The 23,840-nt window shown below is 42.6% G+C and overlaps 3 protein-coding genes across 7 annotated transcripts in view; 2 read left to right on the top strand and 1 right to left on the bottom strand.

The window, feature by feature from the left end:
* Positions 1–9,697, top strand: part of LOC131680808 (forkhead box protein K2-like) — a 49,344-nt gene extending 39,647 nt beyond the window's left edge. For 4 of the 5 annotated variants that reach the window (XM_058961520.1, XM_058961527.1, XM_058961533.1 and 1 more), the window contains 4 exons: positions 341–824; positions 890–1,107; positions 1,172–1,467; positions 8,263–9,697. In XM_058961520.1, coding sequence (XP_058817503.1) covers positions 341–824; positions 890–1,107; positions 1,172–1,467; positions 8,263–8,414 — 1,150 coding nt within the window. In that variant the 3' untranslated portion in view covers positions 8,415–9,697. The remainder of the gene's footprint in view (positions 1–340; positions 825–889; positions 1,108–1,171; positions 1,468–8,262) is intronic. The other variant, XM_058961546.1, reaches the window with a different exon arrangement.
* Positions 9,698–15,657: 5,960 nt separating this feature from the next.
* On the bottom strand, positions 15,658–16,374 carry LOC131680799 (uncharacterized). The gene has a single exon (XM_058961512.1). It carries the CDS (start codon positions 16,204–16,206, stop codon positions 15,790–15,792), a length of 417 nt encoding a protein of 138 aa, XP_058817495.1. The 5' UTR covers positions 16,207–16,374; the 3' UTR covers positions 15,658–15,789.
* A 2,711-nt stretch (positions 16,375–19,085) lies between these two features.
* LOC131680792 (regulator of telomere elongation helicase 1 homolog) lies at positions 19,086–23,840 on the top strand. Its single transcript, XM_058961505.1, has 4 exons — positions 19,086–21,517; positions 21,574–22,553; positions 22,709–23,604; positions 23,662–23,840. Exons 1-4 carry the CDS (start codon positions 20,417–20,419, stop codon positions 23,730–23,732), a joined length of 3,048 nt encoding a protein of 1,015 aa, XP_058817488.1. The 5' UTR covers positions 19,086–20,416; the 3' UTR covers positions 23,733–23,840.

The following is a 23,840-nucleotide window of genomic DNA, read 5'->3' as shown; positions in this document are numbered from 1 at the left end:
CCAGGGAAAGAAATTTGATTTTAATTAACACTAGGACGTGGTTTACATGTTTACCCTCAGCGACTCATTGCAACCTAAAGCGCTTTTGCTCATAGAGGAGTAAAATTTGCTAGAAAGTTGATCGAAGTCGGTTATTTTCATCCGGCATCGTTCCAATTCGTCTCGGTCGACATGCAACTGTCCTAGGTTTTTATTCGCCCGGTCTGGTCACCTTAGTTTAGCTATTCCTCATTGTTAGAAAAATTGTAATTGGTATAGTATTCGAAGATCACAAACAACTAACCCTATATTTATTTTGCACGTACACAACAAATCGAACTAATCTTATTCTTACTTGCAGTTGCAGCATTCGCTTCCCCAGTACAAATATCAAAATCCAGTTCGAGAATCTGATCGATCAGGCAAACAATGGCGGCATTTCGATTGATCTGAATCAACATACCCCGATCAAGGTGGGTACCGGTTCGGGTGGTAGTGCAGCTGCGGCAGCCGCTATTGCCGCTGTCGGAGGCAATCTCACCGTTGGAGTCTCGAGTGGCAACAAGTCCCCGTCGTCGAATGTCATCTACTCGCCGCTGAAGATTTCCATTCCTGAGCAAAGCAGTGGCGGAAATGCTAATCTGGCAGTGGACATTCGAGGTCACCATCCGGGAGGTGGTGGAGGTGGACGTGACAGTGGCATGCACATCGGTGGAAGTGGATATCCATCTCCGACGGGAACGATCAGTGCGGCTAACAGTTGTCCCACTAGTCCTAGGCAAAACGTGCACGAGTTCCCCCAATATAGTCACAATAGTCATAGTAGCAACAATAACAATTACTCCGTAAGCGAAAGATTGAAATTATATGTCGTACAGCGAAAAAATTGTGACAATTTACATATTTTTAGCAGGAATTTCAAGCACCCGCATCTCAGTCCATGTCCGACAGTGATAAGCCACCATACAGCTATGCACAGCTGATAGTGCAAGCTATTTCAGCATCGCCAGAGAAACAGCTTACCCTGTCCGGTATCTATTCGTTCATATCGAAGAACTATCCCTACTACAGGACAGGTGCCAACAAGGGTTGGCAGAATTCAATTCGTCACAATCTCAGTTTAAATCGGTAACTATGAACTGGACATTTAAAACAGTCCCTAGCAATAACGATACTTAACGTGTACTTGCAGATACTTCATCAAGGTGCCACGATCACAGGACGAACCGGGTAAGGGTAGCTTTTGGCGGATAGATCCACCCAGCGAATTGAAACTGATTGATCAAAGTTACCGCAAACGTCGCCAGCGAGGATCGCAGTGTTTCCGAACACCGTTTGGTATGCCCCGCTCGGCACCGGTTTCCCCAAGCTACATGGATAATTCGCGAGAAGGCTCACCGATCAATGACGAGTTGCTACTTTCGGCACCTGGGTCCCCTGGGCAGAATAATAGCGGTAATGTCAGCTATAACTCCAGCAATCATGATGGTAAGTTTTCAATTGTTAGCTTTTAAAATAATACGGGATCAGTTCGAAACAAGCTTCAATTGCTTGGCGATAATGCTCTCTAAATGAAATTAAATACGTTATATGTCTAAACATTGTGCTATGGGAAGGCTAACATCTTACGTGGATATGCAGTAATCTGGGGGTCTATGGAATGGTGTTCTGTAAAATGTAGATTTATGGGTGGGCATTGCGTAGTTGGTAAATCGGTTGGCTTTTACGCAGGTCACCTAGGTTCGATTCTCAACCTTGCACATAGGGTTAGAAATTTTTCTCGTTTTACGAAATGTTTCTAACCCGAAAAAGAGGCGAATGATCCTAAGGCTAAAATTCTATATTGGGAACAAAAAAAAGAAATGTAGATGGAATTTATGTAAATGTGAATGTAAAGAGCTCATAAAATAGCTCTTCTTCTGCGTAATAATCTTAGTCCAAAAAGCATTAATACTTGATGAACTGTTCACACCAAAATAACAGGAGGCAAGTGCGGAAGAGCCAGTAATTAAAACTCCTACGTCACACGCATACTGTTGTCACCGCTTCGATGAAACGCGTAATAATCGCTGAATAGATGCATTGATGCGATACGTGCGTCAAGTCAAGCTTCTATTAGCTCTATGCAAAAGACAACATGACTATAGAAATGCATTAGTATACGTGAAATTGCAAACGCGTTAGCATACGCGTCATAGCAACACCCACGCGACAAAGAGAACGCGCATAACATACAAACGCTCGAGTCTTTCGCGATATTACAATGCCGGTTTCAAACGTTCATCATTCACGCATATTTAGGCACCTCTGCATAGCTAGCCTGAACATGTTCGGGTTCGCTATGATCGCTGCCGTGAGAGCGCTGTTTGGAGCTCCATCCGGCCCTGGAGTTTTGTTCATTGCTAGGGATTTAGCCACTGCGAGTAGTTCTTCATTCGTCACCGGAGCCACCGTTTCGGCCGTGTCCGCACTGTCTCGTAGTGCAGGTGGCCAGGGGCTTGTGGCTCGAGACGGGAAGAGTACTTCGATAATCGTCGCCAACTGGTCCGGAGACCGTTCTGGGGGTGAAGAGCCCCCTTTGGTCTTGGCCATCACGATCCTGTAGGCGTCACCCCACGGATTCGCGTTGACACTCTCACAGAGGTTGTCGAATCACGCTCTCTTGCTGCTTTTGATGGCCTTGTTAAGGGCCAATTTCGCAGCTCGAAACACTTCACGGCGGTTCTCTCTTGCATCCTCGGTGCGAGCTCTTTGCATCCTACGTCTAGCTCTGAGGCAGGCTGATCGTAGAGCTGCAATCTCGGCACTCCACCAGTATACCGGGCATCTGCCGTTTCTTGGCAGGGTTTTTCTCGACATAGTGGCGTCGCACGCGCGTGATAGAACAGCTACCAGCGCATCTCCGCTTAGACTGTCGGTGTTGGCCTCCAGTCCCAGGGCCGCGGTGAAAGCTTCGCTGTAGAAGTGATTGGACTTCCACCCGCGTACCTGACAGGGATCTCCCGCCCTCGGATGCTGCACACTAAACTGGTTTAATTTTTGACTTTTAGCTCCACCAGGCTTTTCTGATTCCTTTTATGCTCCCTAGTAATTGTGCAAATTTTGGTACCGATTGGTTGTGTCTACGGACCCTCCAAAAATTTCAAAGTTTATATGGAAGCTTGTATGGAAAAACGGTGACATTGAAAATAAATTCTTAAAAAATCACCTCATCATTCAACTAATCAGAACACTATATATTTCTAAAGGTATTCTTCGGGGAACATTGCAAGTTTATGAAAATTCATTGAGAAAAGTTATTAACAAAAGAAGCAGTATGACTTCAAAACAAGTGAATTTTATTAGTAACCATAGGTACCCTGTTTGAATAGCTATATCGTTATACCAGTGCAAACTAGACTTGCCACCCACCGCTCGCGTATGGCAGATACAGCTATTCAAACAGAGTTGCTATGATTAATAATAAAATCCACTTGTTTTGAAGTCATGTTTCTTCTTTAGTTAATAACTTTTCTCAGCAAATTTTCATAAACTTTTAATGTTCCACGAATGTGTTCAGTAGAAGATTACCTTTAGAAATATATAGTTTTCTTATGAATTGATTGATATGGTGATTTTTTAAGAATTTATTTTCAATGTTAACCGATTTTCCATACAAACTTATATGGAAGTTATTTGAAATTTTTGGAGGGTCCGTAGACACAACCAATCGGTACCAAAATTTGCACAATTACTAAGGACTATTAAAGGAATCAGAAAAGCCTGGTGGAGCTAAAAGTCAAAAAATGAACCAGTCTACTGCACACCATAGTTGATCCTAAAGCGGATTGCTAAATGATCGCTATGGGTGTAGCCTTCGTCTACCCTCCATTCCATGCCTGGAACCAGACTCGGGCTGGCAAATGTTACGTCAATCCATGCCTCCACCCCGTTTCTACGGAATGTGCTAGCGGAGCCATTATTGGCTAACACAGTATAGAGTTTCGCAAGCGCCTCCATTAGAGCTTGGCCCCTGCTATTTGTACAGTGGCTGCCCCACTCTACTGCCCAAACATTAAAGTCTCCCGCTATAACTACCGGTTTCCGGCCCACTGACGAGAGCCTGTCGATCATCTGGTTAAACTGTTCTATGGGCCACCTTGGTGGGGCGTAGTAGCTGCAATAGAACACACCATTGATCTTGTCAATCGCAACACCCTCGGCGGAGGAGTGTATTACCTCTTGAACCGGGAACCATCCCGTTGTACAGATTGCCACCATTCCAGACCCGTCCGACACCCAATTGCCCTTGCCGGCAGGGATGTTGTACGGGTCTGATAGGAGGGCGACATCTGTTCTCGACTCCGAGACCGACTGCCACAGCAGCTGTGGGGCTGCTGCACAATGGTTAAGATTTAGCTGTGTAACGTTCTCGGCTTCTTCTTATTTGCCTCACCGAGGGGACACGAAGGTCCGCCCATAGCATGATTACGGGCTTGCTTCTTAGCGGTGCAAATAAGGCACTTGTGCGCTTTAGTGCAACCCCGCTCCTTATGCCCCTCCTCGCCGCAGCGACGACATAGTTTGCTCCTGTCTATGCCCTTACACTCGTAGGATTTATGGCCGGACTTATGCTAATTGGGCATACCGACCAGCCGATCTTCAGTTTACCTTTCTCGGTTACATTTTTGGCATCCGCCTTCAGTAGCCTGAGGTAGTGTACTTGGGTGCCGGAGGGTCCCCCTCTAAAACGCACAGAGGCCCGCTCGATTGTCACGTCGCATTGCTCCTTGACGGCTGCGACGACATCGTCTGCGGTCGTGAACTCGTCCAGATGCTTGCACTGGAGAGTCATTTCCGCCCCTAGGGACATGACCTGGGCGCCTTCACCAAGAACCTCTTGGGCTAAGGCCTTGTACACTGCACTAGATTGTGCGCCTCGCTTCAGCAACAGAAGCATTTCTCCTGTGTTGGTGCGTCTCACGCTACGCAGGTCTCGCCCAATGGCCGAGAGGCTTTCGGCCGCCCTCATCGACTTTAGGACGTCGGCGTATTTGTCCTTGTCGGTTTTTAACCACAAGGCCTCGCCTCTGTCCTTGGCCTTCTTCGCGGGCCGCGGTACCTCCGGTGTCGGTGCCGGCTCCTTTTTGGTGACCAGCGTTGACGCCCCCCTGCCCCGGGTTGCTGGTACCATCACTCTGCCCAGCGGGGTCATTCTCGCCCCCGCTTACCTCGACCAAGCGGCGTTTGGCCTTGACGGTTGCACGCCGTGTGGTGTCGGTTTTTGCACCCTCGCCTGGTGACTTCCTAGGGCGCTTCGCGTTCGACGCCGTCTTGCGATTGCCCTTGCCTTTCCCCTTCGGGGGGAACTCAGCCGCCGCTTCGAGCGACATGGCTGCTCCATAGAAGGTGAAGGGGTTCCTCCAAAATTTCTCACTAGGACAAAAATCACGTTTGACCAGTCGTCCGATTGAAACACAAAGTGTGTTTTAGTTTTAGGGATTTGCGTCAAACCGGCGCTAATCTATTCCGACAAAAAGTTAGAGTCCGTTTCTGATGAGACAAAGTCGAAACGCACCCAAATAACATTGAACTGGGTTCGACCATATCCGATCTTCTTTCGCATCAAAGATAGTCCGCGAAGTATTCTAATATTCCGCAAGACGCAGAAATATTCAGCTGCACCAGATGTCTCGAAATTTCGCCTAGAAGTTAGCGTAGATGTTACTGGCAACAAGACATTCATGAAGAACTAACCCGTTTACATGCCCGCTCACAAAGTTGAGATCGATGGTGTAGTTATCGATTTGAACTTGACATGAGTGGATCTACTGAAGGACGGAATTGGCTGTTTCAATAACCCCTTGATCCAATGAGCGAAGATTTTGAGTGACAATTGCACCGGGCGAGACTGCTTTGCCTCTTCTTCGACAAGGATCGTCTGCATGATCGGTTTTTTGTGCTGCGCGTCTATTCAATTTTCATGATACGTACGGCATGGGGTTATCTTCTCGATGATAATTGATCTAGCTTACTCTACGATCATTGCTACAGCTTTCAAAAGCTGGCCTGCTTTACCGCCCATGACCACATTCCCGTTCCCCTTGTTACTATGAAACTGAGAAAACGAGTGGAAAAAATTTGCAATAATTTTTGCTATTTTTGATGAAATTTGAAGTCTGTCTTATTCGTTGTATGCGGTAGCGTAGTCTTCTGGCGTCTTTGGTAGAGTCTCAATTATGCGCCTTTTCGCTGTCTGCTTTGCCTTTCCTTTATAGTTCGATTTTCAAACAGTAATTTTGTGTGTACCTGTGAATGATACTTCTATCCCCACTTATTTTAGGATTTTTCAACTTTGATCGCTTTGCGGCGTCTGTTGATCGTATTCGATTGGGCTCGAGTTTAGCGTCGGTACTGGGAGTGCTCTAGCTTTTGCAGTATCTGCGTTTTGAAAATTCAAGATGACCATTTTTTATTGGTTATCCCATGATACCTACTGTAAATAAGACAACGTGTTAGCTCCTACGATTTAATAAATGTGATCTCAATTGCGATCATGCAAACGCCACGGGGTCGTGAATCATGAGCGCCTGGACGCTCCTAGTAAAAACCTTTAACTAAAAAATAAATATAAATGTAAAATTGTTTATTAGAATCACGGCCGCGCGAAAAGCACACAAAAGCCAATGCGAATGATGCAAACGACAACACGGTTGAACAATTAACCCATTCATGCCCATGTTGTTTGTGGACAACAACGTTTTTTTTACAGCTATAACTTTTGATTGAGGCAAGGTTTGCTCACAAAAACAAGCAAGGCTAATAAATATGACTATTGCCTTTCATTTGAGTACTAACACTTACAAAGATCAGCTCTAGAACTGAAGTTATTGCAGTTAGTCTGATTGGATTCCAATGGAGCAGTGCTGCCAGAGACGTTGGCGACGAAAAATGATTTTTTTAATATATCTTCGATATGTTGCAATATTATTGAAAACTGATAAAACTTATCAATTTAGAGTGCCTTTGGCTACGTTTTCCGTGCAAATGGACTATTGTTAATATTCTAAGAGAATTGTATAGAGCATTTGAAGGTAAAAATTGAGCAGCTTCTAGCACTGCGAAGGAAGCACCTATCGTTATGAAAAATGGCTTTTCGTGCCGTTTTCAAGGAAAAATAGTTTGCAATCCTACATGCACTAGAAAAAAGTTGGGCATGAAAGGGTTAAATTCATAGTCGCGAAGTTACATACACGCTAGCACAAAAGATCAAACCCGTTAACATGCAAACGCTCGTACTCTTCGCGACAATAGAAATATGAACACGCTATTGCGATCATCCCTTGATCCTAGTGCCTAAGCCAGTGCCACAAAAAAGAAACTCATAAATTATACAACAAGCAAACAACCGAAAAAGCAAATGGGCAAACTCACTCTCTTCCAGTATCTGAAATGCAAACTCAAAATTAAATATCAGTACCACCACGTCACACGCAAAAATTCAAATGTCCACGCTGTCGTGACAATCCATAGATTTTTTTCGGAACTTCTTTCTTCACTTCCGTTCGTTACGAATTTATCCAATCCAATAATCATTTTTTTATTTTTCATGTGCTATATCTGTCTACTATACACGCAATTATGCAAATAACCACACGGCTTATACACGTGAAGTTACCACGGTACCTCAAACGATCAAATACGTTAACATTACAACCGCTCGAACAAGCATGTACATGAGCAAAGTGAAAAGTACTCATACAAATATTCAAAAACCACTCTTATGCAGTCAAGAAACGTCCACGTATCATTCTAACGTAAACATACACACAAACGAACATTCATACGATTATGCAGATGTAGTGAACATACTCGACTGGCGATTGAGCTAATGACATTTCGAACGTAGAATTTGTCATTTCGATGATCACCTTGGCTGCGTTGTTATTGCATACTTAAGATACTGTAGTCCTTTGGTTAAGAATGTAGGGAACACGAAAGCCCCTATTCTTGGCCCTAGCAGCTTAGAAAGGAATAATAGAAAGAAAAAAATACCATGTAGACATTTTAAGGCATCATGTAATGAAATGGTTTCCTTTTTTCAATTATACTGCCAGACATACAGCAAATGACCCATCTAGATTAAAGCCCCAATAGACAATACAATACTGCCAGACATTTTATAAATCTCACATTTTATGATATTTTAGCTTTGCATTTTCTACCCTCCAACTGTAAAGAACTGTTACAACTGCATCATACTCGAAATCATACATCTACATTTCTTTTTGTTTTGTTTTACAGGATCCCAGAATTCATCGTACCAGCATCAGTATAGCACCTACGCCAGCACTGGTGACCCACAAGGCAACGAAGTCTATGAGGACGACGATCAGGTGGAGTACGACAGCGGCGATGATTACGACATCCCGGCAATAAAACGCCAAAAAATGTAACTCACTTCGGGCAGCCGTTTCGAAGCAGTCACACCGACACAATCAGTGCTCATTAACTCGTCAGCAAATACGTGCGGCGTACCTGGATATTCCATGGTATGTGTCAAAGATGCAAAGAAATCAGTGCATATTCGGAAGCATTGACTCAATCTTAAACACAGAAGAAGAAGAAAAAACATATTTTTAATGCTCTTGATGGTCTCTTCACGTTCATTGTCGGTTTGCGAAACCTTTTTAACACACATCTTTTTCTATTTCTGTGTTAACCAGTTTTCACGCGTTGGATATACAATGGCATACTCACAATGCACATTCGCAAACAGCACACAATCACACACACACATACCAACAAACCACATGTAACATTTATTTTTCCGTAGCATACACAGCAACAGAATAAGATTAGTGGAAGCAAGTAAATCCAAAATAATACAATTTATATAATTCTAGATAAAATGGAAAATCTGAAAAAGAAAATACATTTAAAATTCTAGTTATTAATGAATGTGAGCAAAAGCATACAAATTTAAAGGTTAACTAATTGAACTCTGAGTAATTGAGACGAAAAAAAAGTATTTAGTGTTTAGTAAAATATCTCTTTTATTGAATAAAAAAAAAACAAAATATATACACATAGAAAATCATTGCTATCTGTCCACATGACGACACTGAAAACCATTTGGAATGCAGTAATCTAGTTTAACCATACAACACACTATACACATTCGTAAAGCTGGACTGTGTGGCAAAACAAAACAGATCGTAGTAGAATAGGGCAAATGAATTTAGACAAAGGATACACGGGCGTAGCTCTGCGCTTCGTGGCGATCGAAAAGTGGAATAGGCTTCCACAGCTAGATGGACGCGGGAGCTCCAAAAATAATGAAATTAGTGGAAAGAAATCTTAGCTCTAACGTTACACAAGAAACGGAAATCAATCAAATTGATTACTACTTTAGTTTAAAATGTAAGAAAGGAGTTTAAATGCTCTCCAGCCTGAATGTTTCTGCTATACAACTGGCGGTGTTTTAATTTTTTTATCTACGTTGAGATCAGAACGACGGCACCGAATTCATGCAAAACCATATTGACTATAGTCGAAGACACCTTTACGGATCTTTGCTTTCACCCTTGAATTGCTAAGGAGTTTTAGGTGTATAATAAAAGAAAATAAACTCAGTGGAAAGACAAATGAAATGAAAATATTGCAGAAATCAGTGCTGTATAACTTAATTGTATTTGTTTAAATGTAAATTTATTACTAATATAAAATGAGGAAGACATTTTTCGTATAAATTTTCCTTGAAAGGGACAATAAAAGAACAACACTATTTCCGGTGTGTAAATGCGGTTGGGACAATTTCATAGGTAGCGTTCAAAATTAGCACAGAGTCCCCCTATGAAAGTAATGAAGTATTGTCTCGTAAATTATTGTATTTCTGTTTCTATTACATTTTTTTCAGAAAAATAGAGCGCATTCTTCTACAAAATGGTTTGTTCGTTCAAACAACATACACTACCGCCCGAAGTAATCTATCAACAAAAGGCGAATGACCCATCGAGTTTATCCATCAATAAAACGCTCATTAGACCGGTTGTCCACTACGGTCACGCATCCTGGACTAACTCAGCGATTCCGTCAATTCTCCACCATTACTGGTATCTTCGTGTTTTCGAACGAAAGTTGTTGCGAACATACTGCTGTATGGTACACATAGATGATGGCTTATGAACCACGAATCGAAACAGTTGCTTGAGAACCACCCATCGTTCGCACCGTGAAAATTGGGCGGCTGCGGCATGTCGTCAGAACGGCGATCATCATCCCGGTAAAAATGGTTCTTGAAGGGGTCTATGGAATCTTCGTGCCCTGCTAGACTGGCGTCAAACAGCCATGGACCGAGTGAACTGGAGACGACTTCTTGGTACAGCCAAGGTCATCATGGCCTTACACTGATTGGTTCGTAAAACGATCCGTCCGTCTTCCGGTGCCGGAATAGCACGTCGACAGTACCCCAGAAGGAAGCGTCCCGAGTGAAAAAGAACGGAAGGTGAGTCGATTCTCGTGACAAGATAGAAAATTAGTTGAAGCAAGAATCCGCTACACTCTAGATTTACCGCACGTAAAGCATCAAACGGTGACGACATTGCACCGACTGGCAGGATTTGTCCACGTTTCGGAATCATCAGCAAGCTAACCACATTATCGACCGATTGACATTCGAACGGAGGCGACCGGGATTTTGATTAAAGGCCTATGGCAAGCAGATCCGTGAGCGGCATAGGTCAAATCACATATCAATTCGAGTTCCCGCGAATCTAAAGGAGATGCTTTTAGAGCAAATCGATCCCACGTCAAGTATCGCACACGCCGTTCACCCAAATTTCAGATAGCGTTCAGACGACGAGAGGAAGACCCATCTGGAGGAATCTCCCCGTATCGATTCGTGTCGGAACTGATCGAAGCTTAATCATCCGGCGATGATATACTGAAAAAAAATTACCTTCCTACAGGAAGTAAGTAATGAGCCGGAGCAAAATCGAGCGGTATATTGATTGTTGCGTTTTCCCCAGCGTTTTTTGTTCACAGCTCAATTACATCAACTGTTCGAACAGCGCAGAAGACTGCCAGGAGGAATCCTGTCGGACTTCAACACGACGGTTGCAAGGTGCTGTCAATAGAACGTACTGTTGCGCTTCGGTAGTAGGACGGTGCACAAGCCACACAATTTAACGACGAGGAGGTTAGCAAGCAGGTGTGTGTTTAGTGCCCGAATCAGCGATGAAGCTAATTCGCCGCACGGATTAGGACCGAGACATGCACAGCTCGGAGGCATCGAAACTAACGTCCATCACGACCGGGGGAAAAGATCACAACGACGTTGGGTGCACCCAAAAGAGAAGAACCGTGAGTAGCATATAAAAGTGCGATAGAATGCAAAGGAAGAAGACAGCTAGGGCGAGATGTTTATGTTTGTAGGAAATAAAGATTTAAAATTTTATTGTATTCATTTAAAGCGTTCAACACTACACAGTGAGCCAAGACGTTCAACGCTATCATGCTGGATCTGTGATAAGGATGGACATCGGTTTATAGAGTGCCCGAAACCTCAATCAGTGTTATTTTGCTATCGTTGTGGCCGGAAATGTTCGCAATTGTCCCATTTGCTCAACTGGTCGGGGAAACGTACAGACGAGGAACTGAGGAACTTCTACAACCTCATCATATTCCGAGCTACGACACGTTACGATAATAATAAACACGGATAGAGACAATATCGGTACTCGGTAGGTAGCTGACGGGTTTACTGGACATCGACGCAAACTGTTCGTTGATAGGAGGAAATACAATAAGGATTATCAAATAGCTGAAACTGAAGAAGAATTTTCTGCGGGGTGGCATCCGAACAGCAGACGGAACCAAGCACAAAATCACCGAGCTCGCCAAGCTTCCTGTCGCCTGCAATGATCCCATCGAAACGATACCGATGTTACCTGTTACCTCGATACCGGATTGCGTCATTCTTGATATAAAACTTCTGGGAGAAGTTTGGAGTGAGAGCCGTATGCAACAAGGTTTAAAATATTTAGCGATTTAGCGTTGGAACAGATGAGCTGCTCTGAAGCGGCGGTGGTGGCCACTTTCCCAGTAAGCAAAAAATGGAGTGAACGGACGCACCGACAGTTACACACCTCGGAAAGACATCGGGGACGCCAAGCCGAAAAACCAGCGCTGCTATCATATGTCCAAAAATATCCTAAACGAAGTGAACAAGGAGATAGATGCGTCCTAACACGGTTTTCTACGACTATCGCAATGCAGACCATCGCAGCATCGAGGTTTTTCTAGCAGAGTTTGGCTGGGACCGTATTCTCGATAGCAATGATGTCGAACAAGCAGCGCAGACCTTCACACATGTCATGGCGTATATCATCGATGGATTCATTCCGAACAAGGTATACAATGCAATGGGGTAGAATCGCCGTGACAATCCACTGAGTTACGGCGACTCAAAACAGTAAAGCGATCCGCCTTAAGAAAATTTACAAAATATCGCACTATGCCACTCAGGAGCTAATATGTGTGGCTTAACATCGAGTACAAAAAAGTGAGCAAACGTTGTTACTCGCATCACAAACGCAATGTTCAACGCAAACTCAAATCGAATCCAAATTCGTTTTGGGAATATATCAACGAGAAACGCAAACAGTCTGGTCTCCCGTCGACGATAACTTTGACCGGGGAAATGGGTACCGATAACAATGAAATCTGCCGTCTCTTCTCCATTAAGTTCGCCAGTGTTTTCAATGCTGAAGTTTTACCTCCTGAGCATATTTCCGCCGCCGCCAGAAACATCCCTTTGGAAACACAGACTTTTAGTCAAATGGATGTAGACGATGCAATGAAAACCCGAGCAGCCCGCCAGTTTAAGTCAACTCACAAACCGGGACCCGATGGAATACCGTCCGTTCTTTTGAAGCATCATATCGATCGTTTGCTGTCTCCACTTCGTCACATTTTCCAACTGTCTATCGAAGGGAATTTTTCCCCTCATGCTGGAAATACGCGCATATGTTTCCTGTATATAAAAAAGGTAAAAGGAATGACATCGATAACTACCGTGGTGTCACATCTTTTTGCGCCGTTTCAAAGCTGTTGGAACTCATCGTCATGGAGCCCCTTTTTAGTCACTGCAAGCAATACCTGAGCGATGACCAACACGGTTTCATGCCCAGACGCTCGACTACTACGAATTTTCTGTATCTTACCTCATTCATCACTACGGAACGGGATCAAACGGATGTTATTTACACTGATCTGTCAGCAGCTTTCGACAAGATTAACCACGTTATAGCCGTTGCTAAGTTGCAGAGACTAGGATTACATGGTTCACTCCTTAAATGGTTAAATTGTTATCTTACCGACCGATGGATGAATGTCACTATAGGTGAGTCACAGTCAGATAAGTTTAAAGCTACTTCCGGTATTCCATAGGGAAGTCATCTTGGACCGGTCATTTTTTTATTCTATTTCAACGATATAAATCATGTTTTGGAAGGACCTCGCCTGTCCTTTGCGGATGACCTGAAAATGTATGCACAGATTCATTCGATTGCTGATGCCCATTTCCTACAAAAACAACTGAACAGTTTCGCAGCTTGGTGTGATTTAAATGGAATGATCATCGACCCCAGTAAATTCTCTGTGATCTCCTTTACAAAAAAGCAACCTAGTCTTTTGGCTGAAGGTGTAGCAACTGAGTATCGCCAGAAGCTGGATAACGGCGCGCGAAGTGATAGGTACAACTCAGCGGCGCGGCGCCAACGAAGCGGATGGTTTGATGAAGAGTGTCAGAGAGTGACGAATGAGAAGAATGATGCTAGTGGCTGGTACACGTCCCAACAGAGAGCGGTACAGGGATGCGAGAAAGGCCGAGAAACGAATCCACCGCGAAAAGAAAAGACAGCACAAAGAAAGAGTGATAGCTGTGACGCAAGAGAGCATGGACCGGGATGATATGCGGAGATTTTATGCAACTGTCAACGGTGCGCGGCATAAATCAGCACCAATGCTCGTTATGTGCAATGACCGAGAGGGAAATTTGCTGGCAGACAAAGTAATGGTGGCTGCCAAGTGGACGGAGCATTTCGAGGTTTTGTTGAGTGGCGGAAGTGAAACAGGATAAGCATTGAAAATGACAAAGAAGCTGTGGATCCACCAACACTAGACGAGAATAAGAAAGCTATACGTGAGCCTGCGGATGATTCTACACAAATTCCGGGAGTACAACTTGCAGGCCCACCATCTGTTCGTTGATTTTAAGGTGGCGTACGACTCAGTGAAAGAAATGAGCTGTGTCTGATTATGTCAGAACATGGTTTTCCGGCTAAACTGATTAGACTAATACGTACGACGTTGGATGGTTCAAAATCAAGTATTCGGATTGCAGATGAGATCTCAACCTAATTTGTGACCTTAGATGGACTGAAGCAAGATGCACTTTCAAATTTACTGCTGAATATTGCTCCTTGAAGGAACAGAGCTGGCATACGAAGAAACGGAACTATCATCACAAGGTCGCATATGCTTCTTGGATTTGCGGACGATATTGATGTAATTGGAATCGATCGTAGAGCAGTGGAAGAGGCCTTCGTGCCTTCTAAGAGGGAGACAGCCAGGACAAGATTAGCCGTCAACTCAGCCAAGACAAAGTACATGGTACAAGGTAAAGAAAGAGGTAGGTCTGGTGGTGTTGGTTCCGAGGTAGCACTTGATGGTGACGTGTTCGAAGTTTATCTTGGTACACTTGTGACTTGCGACAACGATGTTTCCTATGAGGTAAAAATGCGTATTGCAGCTGCCAACAGGGCCTTTTACGGTCTACGTAATCAGCTTAGGTCCCACAACCTACAAACGCCAACAAAACTCGCCTTATACAAGACACCGATCCTCCCTGTCGCTCAGTACGGCCACGAAGCGTGGACGTTGCGGGATGCAGGTAGGAGAGCATTCGGAGTCTTCGAGCGTAATGTGCTGTGGACAATACTTGGCGGGATACGCAAAAATGTAGTGTGGTTCAGACGCATGAATCGTGAGTTGTACCAAGTATACAAAACTGCGAATATTATTAAACAGATCAAATACAACAGACTGCAATGGGTTGATCATGTGGTACGAATGTTAGAAGAAAGAATTGCAAAAACAATATTCAGCAGGGAGCCAGGAAGATGACGCTGACTTCGTGGAAGGCCAGTAACACGTTGGGTATACGCAGTTGAAGCGAATATAAGAACATGTAAATATGTAATTAGTTTTTGCGCCCTTTACGCACAACGTGGGTTTTGGTTATTGTTAAGTCGAAGCGCAAACCCCTGGACTTATCTAATTAGGCCCTTTACGCACAACGTGATTTCAAACCAAATTTTCTCCTTAGGGAGGAATATTAAATGAGTTTACACCTAATTCTTCATTTACATTTTGCTGTCGTTATTGATATTACAAATCACATTCGTTGCATGAAATATTGCGACGGATGACTCTCAAAAATCCAGCTCTTTAAAATATTTATTTACTTTATCAGATTTCAATAAGCCAAGTTTCAGTGAAAAATTGGAGACAGTTTTGAGCCCTCACTATAGTTGAATTTTAGCTCACTGCATCGTATATATCTAAAAACTTCTTCGGGCGACTTGAAATGTGGATTGCCAAAGGAACTATGCTAGAAAGAGAAAAGCGCACTAGTAAGTTAAGCTAGGTATATTTCTCTTTGATATCTTTGACTTTACCCAATAATTACAAACAAGGATTAGTTATACATATCTTTAATCGTCACTAATAATATATGCATTTGATCTATAAATAACAAGCTACCATCTATCGATCGTTCAACACACTTCTCTCCAGACTAAAATCATAATCGAGCTGCGCGTTCGCCACCTGTCCGATGAAGGCAAATATTTCGTTGAGCTGGTACTGCGTAATTTCGAAATTGCTGTCCTTGGTAAGGCCGGGCGAAAGTTTAAATGGCACCCCGTGTAAAATATGGCTCGTTTTCTCTTCACTCTGCTGGCGCACGGCTGGGGAACCACCAGCCGCGTCAGTGGCTGCCGAAGGCGGAATGCTCGGGTAAATACCGTGGGATGGCGAACCGTTCGCACTGGGTGTGCCCGGTGCTTTGCGTTCCACAAAAATAAAATCGTCTTCCTTTGGTGCCGGGGGAATCGGACCAGGTATAGGATCGGCTGGACTGCTATCCGAGCTGGGTTTCTTGCTTTTGAAGAAGGAAAACATGGTGTTGGGCTTTTATTCTACAATTGTGAACAATGTGCTGATGAAATTTAATGAGTAATTATTGTAAAAAAAAATGTAATGGCCCACACAGACAAATCACTTTGTTTTGATTATTTTTGTATTTTCAGTTCTGAGTCAGACTTGTTCTGACAGTTTTTCAAGGGCCACATCAAAGGAAAGTTACCTTATCGATGTAATGTGTACACGGTGAACATAAATTATCTAGCTGTAGCATTCCGAACCGAATAGAAATGCACAACAGAATTACAACAGTTTTTGTTGTTGCATTACAACCAAAGATAAACTCAAGATAGAGTGGTCAGATGTTTCCCATGCACACGCAGAATTTTTTTATGCCTCGATAGCATACTTTTCTATATGTCTCTCGTTACTTCTGCTGTAAATTTTATGCAGTGGACATTAGAGTGGGACATGGTTACATGAAAAAAATAAAATTTCGCTCCGAGTAACTTTTTGGGTCCCATTTAGCTCCCAGAACAACTCTGCAAATTTTTAGTTCGATCGGTGAAACTATATTTTTGCGCCCACGGTTTAAAGTTTACATGGGATTTCGTATGGGGAAAACGTCTTTTGCAAATTAATTCTTCCAAGAGTCACCCGTTACCTCCTAAAAAACAATAGATGTCTGATTTTTATAGGAAATTTGTCAAGGAAACAAAATCTAGAAGACCACAAAACGATCTGATGCTTGTGGAAAAAGTTATTAAGCAAAAACCGATTGATGCCCTGAAGATTTATGAAAATTTTACTTTTCATAGCATCACTGCTGCTGACGGTCGAATTATATACAAAATCTTTAAATTTCTCTTATTATTTACAAAAGAAGATTCAATTTATCCCTCAAAACTTTTGCGAAGTGGCCAAACAGTATAGAAAAATGATTTAAACACATTAAGAGAAGATCAAAACAAAATTGCATATAATTGAACAACCAACAACAGTGGTGCTAGAAAAAATGAATATTTTATCAATCGTTAGAGCATCAATTGGTTTCAGCTTAATAACTTTTTTCTCAAGCGTCAGATCGTTTCGTAGTTTTTGAGACTTTGTTTCTGTGTTAAATTTCCTACAAAAGCCATACAACGGTTTATTTTTAGGAAGCAATGGGCGACCCCTGGAGGAATTATTTTGTGAATGTTAATTTTCCCATATAAAATCCCATGTAAACTTTAAACAGTGGGCGCAAAAATATAGTTTCAGGGATCAAGCTAAGAATTTGCACAGATGTTCTAGGACCCAAATGGTACTCAAAAAGTTGCTCGGAGCTGGAATCTATTTTTTGTCCCACCCTAGTGGACATATTCGGTCTATCCACTCATTGAATGCTTACTAGAAGTATAATCATGAAAATGCATAAAAAATAACAGCAGAATAAAAGAGACGGATAGAAAGTATGCTAACTATGCATATTTTTGTTTCTTTCTGTATCATCCAAATGCGACCCCTCGATGAACCCGGTTCACCGTCAGAGTAACAGCTTCACAATAAACTGAAGCGAAGCTTTCCCTAATAAGATTTTCGATTGATTGACACCGGTGTAGTGGATATCTGTAATATATTTTACTCGCCGATATAGACAACGTTTTTTTTTTCATAATAAGATTATTTACAACATTGATTTGATTCGTAACTATAGCATTTTTAGACGCATTCTCTTACCAACGTCTACTAACGGGGGCCGACAAAAGCATACTATTACCACAGGTTCACGGTTACTGGTCCACAGTTTGTGACAGGTTTGTATTGGGACCTAGTAATCTTGAGTTAATCTTTGCTTATGCTGTCGGAACCGACAAAAAGTTGAGTCACGGAAAACTTACACATTCTGGCAATGATTCAATCTGACTACCTTCAATGGCTGTGGTAGATTTAAACAGACTCAACTTCGTGTACTTAACCTTACTGGTGCTAACTATGCTGCATAAAAAACATACGTTTTTCGCTGCGACCAATCTTCTTCTGCCTAAGCAACTGTCGAATAGTATTACCTCGACGCGGTGGCAACAGACTGAAGCCTATATTTTTTCCGATCAGATGTGTCTGTTCGAAGAAATCGTTAAATCTGGAAGCCTTGATGCCGTTCTTCAACGTCTCAAGACATAACTAAAGTTTAAATTGCGCCTATTAGATTAATGAAAGGTTCAAAAAGATGCATCGTTCAAGTGGTTGACTTACCAGTAAAAACCCCAAAAAAAAAAAAAATAACAGTTTTTCGTAGTAGAGAACCCATTGATTGGACTTGTCACGGTTATGGCTTGAAGAATCCGTTGATTCAGTAAATGTTAATTTTTGCTGTCACGTTACTGGCTGATTTTCCCGCAATACCCAATCACTGCTGATCCATTAAATGTGGACAGCATATCTAGCTGCATGCTGTTATCTCTAGACATTTAACAATTTACCGTATCATAACGTCTGAAGTGTCGTAAAAGATTAGACAGCTGCATTCTGTACGCTGGTAAGAACTACTGAATAATTATACAGGCATAAGGACGTCGGTACCGATAAGGCATCGCTTTTTCAGTAACGTATTGCGTAATTTAACTAGAATTTATTGTGAATTTACTCACCACTCCTCACTACAAATGTCTTCTTCATCTTTCACCACAGAAACTTTGTTTTGATTTATTTGCGTGCATCTGTGCCTGCTGTGTTGATGCTTTTCCTTTTTCACTACACTCTCAATAGAATCTGTAAAATTAGCGCCGCCTACAAGGTCCTCTCCTACCCGGTCAAACCATTCGGAATTTGATTCGAAATCCTGAATGGAGTCAGTATGGATTCCAAATCAAATGCAACAACCGATTCTGAGTCGGAATCGGTTGTTGCATTTGATTTGGAATCCATAATGACTCCATTCAGAAATCCGAACCGGTTCCGGAATGAGTTTAACTGGGTAGGAGCAGATCACTCTAGGAATGCATAACAAATTTGCATCAACTTAGAAAAAATGCATTTAATTTCTATTTTTGCATCAGCTTTGCACTCCCTCGCAGAAAAGATTACTTAACAATCGTCCTACGCTGATCCACTTTGTTCGATGTTTTGTTGAATGCAGGGCTGTTTTTTGTAGGGTTTTGACGTCTTACACGCAACGCAAAATACATTGCACGCAACGCAAAATGCATTACGAATTTCTATTTTGATGGAAAGAAATGCATTTAATTTCGCTGATTTTTAAAAATGCATCACAAGTGATCTGCCCCTAGTGAGTAACGGTTTGTCCAGAATTTCCGCTCAAAGTGAATTATGACAGTTGGCTTTTAAGCCGTAATCATATGTTTGTCGAGAAATAATCATTATTCCAATTTTGACAGTGTCGTCACTCTCCTTATATGGACTCAGCTCTCACCTACCTTTACTCTTTTTTGACAAGGTACGGTTTTTGTCAGAAACACGTCAAATCTACTCATTTGTGAAAAACCGTACCTTGTCAAAAATGAATAAAAGTAGGTGAGGCTATTCGGAATGATGTAGTACCGATGTCGGATGGAGATGACCTACTTCGATCAGACATTATATTGAACTTTCACACAATTTTTACTCATTTTTGAGTAAAAGCGTTTTAGTTGTAATGAGTAGCTGAGGATAAGCGTGTATTGCTTACACGCCACCAAAAAACTACCTAAAAATTTAGTACTTTTGACTCAATATCGTGGTATCGTGCAGGAAGGTAAAATTAGGTAAACCGTGTTGAAGGTAGTTTCCATTTAACTACGGCAAAATAATAACTCAACCTTGAGTTTAATTTACTTAAATTTATGTTGAATTTACCTAATTTTGAGTGTACCCCAAACAACTTAAAAGTACCTTACTGCACGGAAGACCTCGACGGAGTCGAATCTCTCGTTTTGTTTTTGACAACACTAATAAGTGCGAAAGCGACGCACAGCTCAAAAGTACCTAAATTTAAGTTTAAAGAACTTATTCTGTAGGTTATTTTATGGTTGCGTGTATAGGCAAATGTTGAGCAGTTTCAAATGAGCGTGGAAGAGGACCAACCACAAGCACTGTAATTATTACCATCAGTTACCCCTCGTTGATTTTAATTTTCATCCGAGCGTGAATGTAAACATTTAAATGTCAAAAAGTTCGCGCCGCGGGAAATTTATACTGTTTTTCATGAATTTTCCTGTTATCGCGCTGTTTAGTTGAATTACTGATAATATTGTTTTTTTTTTGAAACGCAATGCCTGAGTATGAGATCAACAATGTTCCGGTCAATTTCCCGTTTGAACCGTACCAAGTGCAGCGGGACTACATGGCAAAAGTGATCGAATGTTTGCAGAACGGTACGAATGGCGTCCTGGAGTCCCCTACCGGCACCGGAAAAACGTTGAGTCTGCTGTGTTCATCGTTAGCATGGGTTCTGAGTAAAAAAGCACAAGTTCAGGCGAACATGCGAACTAACATTACCGATATGAAGGAGTTTGAGGTGGCAAAGAAAAACAGGTTTGGTCAAAGTTCGGCGGCGGGAAAAGGTAAACCACAGGAATTTCTAGACTTATTGGATCAATTGAACGATGGTACTGGTTCGCATGGTTCCAAATGGGGAGTGCCAAAAATTATCTACGCCTCACGGACACATTCGCAGCTGACGCAGGCCATGCAGGAAATGAAGAATACTAGTTACAGTTTTATGAGAGCGATTATTTTGGGTTCCAGGGACCAGCTGTGCATTCATCCGGAGGTTTCGAAAGAGAATGGAAACTCAGTAAAAACTAATCTTTGTAAAGCTAAAATTCAGTCCCGATGTTGTTCTTTCTATAGTCGGGTGGAGAGTTGCAAGGAACGACCAGAAGTCACTGGTTGCTCTATCATGGACATTGAGGATTTGGTGAAAACGGGAACAAAAATTAAGGCCTGTCCGTTCTTTTTATCTAAGGAACTGATCGAAAACGCTGACATCCTATTTATGCCGTATAACTATCTGTTAGATCCCCAAGCGCGGAAAGCAAATAATCTGGAGATATCGAATACAGTGATCATTTTAGACGAGGCGCACAATGTGGAGAAAATGTGCGAAGAATCGGCATCCATGCAGATCAAGTCATCCGACATTGCGCTGTGTATCGACGATGTTACCTCGATTATGAAAGTGATGGACAATTCGGTTGCCATTCCGGAGGATGACGATGGAAAGAAGGATTTTACAATTGATGATTTGGCTCTGCTGAAGGAAATGTTACTTGCTCTAGAAAAATCGGTGGATGAGATACCGATCATGTTCTCCCAGGGTGGGAATACTTTCGTTGGGACGTACATTTTTGACATTTTCGAAAAAGCCAATGTAAGGTAGATTTTTTAAGCCGATTAGCAATTGAATTAGATTGATTTTAATTTTAGATCAAGGAAGGAAATTACCACATCATCGCTCAATTGTTGGAAAACATTATCCAGTATATTGCCACTATAACGGAGAAAAACAACTTTGTTCGTCGTGGTGGTGGTTTGCAGATATTGGCAGAGGCTTTGGCGATTGTGTTTGCCGGAAGCGGCCAAGAGTACCGAGCGTCTATCGCCAGATGCTACAAGGTGCACATAGAATTTGAAGAACAAAAAAAGGTACGAGGCAATGTCCGGCAGGCGGATGGTTGGACGACGACCAAACAGTTGGTTCCATCGGTGAAATCTAACGCCAAAAAGGTTAGTTTTTGGTGTTTCAATCCAGGTTTTGGAATGCGACAGTTGCTGGGCAAAAATGCCAGGAGCATTATTCTGACCAGTGGTACGTTGGCTCCACTAAAGCCTCTGATCAGTGAACTAGACATTCCGGTTGCTGTTCGACTGGAAAATCCTCACATAATTGATGGAAGTCAAGTTTGTGTGAAAATCGTCGGTCAAGGTCCGGATAAGGAGAACCTCAATTCAAGCTACGGCAACCGGGACAATCCGAAGTACGTACAGAGTTTGGGTCGCACAATCTTGTCGTTTTGTCCTATCATCCCGGGCGGTTTGCTTGTGTTCTTTCCTTCGTATCCTCTGCTGCACAAATGTCAGGAAGCTTGGCAAGAGACGGGCATTTGGGCACAAATAAGCAGAACAAAGCCAATTTTCGTAGAACCCCGGGGGAAGGAAGAGTTTCACAATGCCATGACGGAATACTATCAGAGAATCAATGATCCCGATGGAAAGGGAGCGGTATTTATGGCCGTATGCAGGGGAAAGGTATCCGAGGGGTTGGACTTTGCTGACATGAATGGACGTGCCGTTATTATCACAGGGCTTCCCTTTCCTCCGCTTAAGGATGCCCGGATAATTTTGAAAAAGAAGTACCTGGAGGAAGTGCGTACGAAAGAGAACGAAATTATTTCCGGAGACGAATGGTAAGTGTTCTGTACAAATGTCACAGTCTTACGGATACAACTTAAAAGAATTAACTTTTAAGCTGCAACAAATTATGTTTGCTGGTTAAAGTTCAATCAACACAGCAATACAGTTTGTTAAATCTTTGAATAATATAATTTCCTCCTCATACTAGGTACTCCCTGGAAGCATCCAGGGCTGTGAACCAGGCTATTGGTCGCGTAATACGACACAAGAATGACTACGGTGCTATTTTGCTGTGCGACAATCGCTTCCACAATCATCGACAGAAGACTCAGCTTTCGTCCTGGATTCAGCGGCATCTCAATGCAAGTCAAAATCCCAACTTCGGACCGATCATTGGAGAACTTTCCAGATTTTTTCGTAACGCGGAGAAAACGCTACCTCAAGCAAAGCTAACCCGATCTCTGGTTCCACTGTTACCAGAACCCACATTGGCATTTGCAGATACTCACGCGACCGGGCTGGTTGTAAACCCGGAAACTAAGAAAAAATTGGACGACATCAAAAACAATTTTCTCAAGATAGAAAGCTCAAACCAGGTTTCAAATTTTAAGATTTCGGATTACCAACGGAAGCATGGTGCACAGCTGGAGGATAAACCGACGGATTTTTTCGGCCGTTTGAACACGCAAGTTAGATCGATCGATTTCAACGACATGAGTGCGTACTTGAGTCAAAGTTCGTCTCAGCCACTGGTCGCCATCCACAAGCGGGAGCGCTCGTACGAACACCACCTGCCGGCAAGCAGTTCCAGTCAGTTGGGAACAGTCGCTCAAAAGAAGCGGAAGTTGGTATTGATCCCACAGGAAACAATTAACCTCACTGGAATCGATGATGAAGACGAACGAGGGAAAGATCAACCAACCCGGCAGGCTCCGGAGGATCGCGTAGAGTTGTTAAAGGTGATCAAATCGTCCATCAGTATGGCAAAGTACAAACTCTTCCTGACGTCATTAACCAACTACAAGAATGATAAATGCTTTGATAAGTTGATGAACGGAATATTGGAAGCGTTTGACAAACCAGATCTGTACTACTTGCTGCGAGGTGAGTTTGAAATTTTATCGAGTTAAGAATTAATTGTAAATTTTAATTGCTTTTTAGCGATGCGAAGATTCGTTAAGGGAGAGCACGAAGCACAGTTTGATGCAAAGATTAAAGAAGTGTGCGGTTGATTCTTTTTGTTTTAGTCACTGACTTGGTGACTGACCACGTGAAACTTGTATGCAGTGGTTGTCTATAAAATGTGATATTGTTAATTACAAATTCGCCCAGTAGGTACG

Source organism: Topomyia yanbarensis, chromosome 1 (genome assembly GCF_030247195.1).
Source record: "Topomyia yanbarensis strain Yona2022 chromosome 1, ASM3024719v1, whole genome shotgun sequence".
NCBI classification, from domain to species: Eukaryota; Metazoa; Arthropoda; class Insecta; order Diptera; family Culicidae; genus Topomyia; species Topomyia yanbarensis.
Note: the sequence above shows the minus strand (reverse complement) of the source record. Positions and strands in the feature narration are given on the sequence as shown.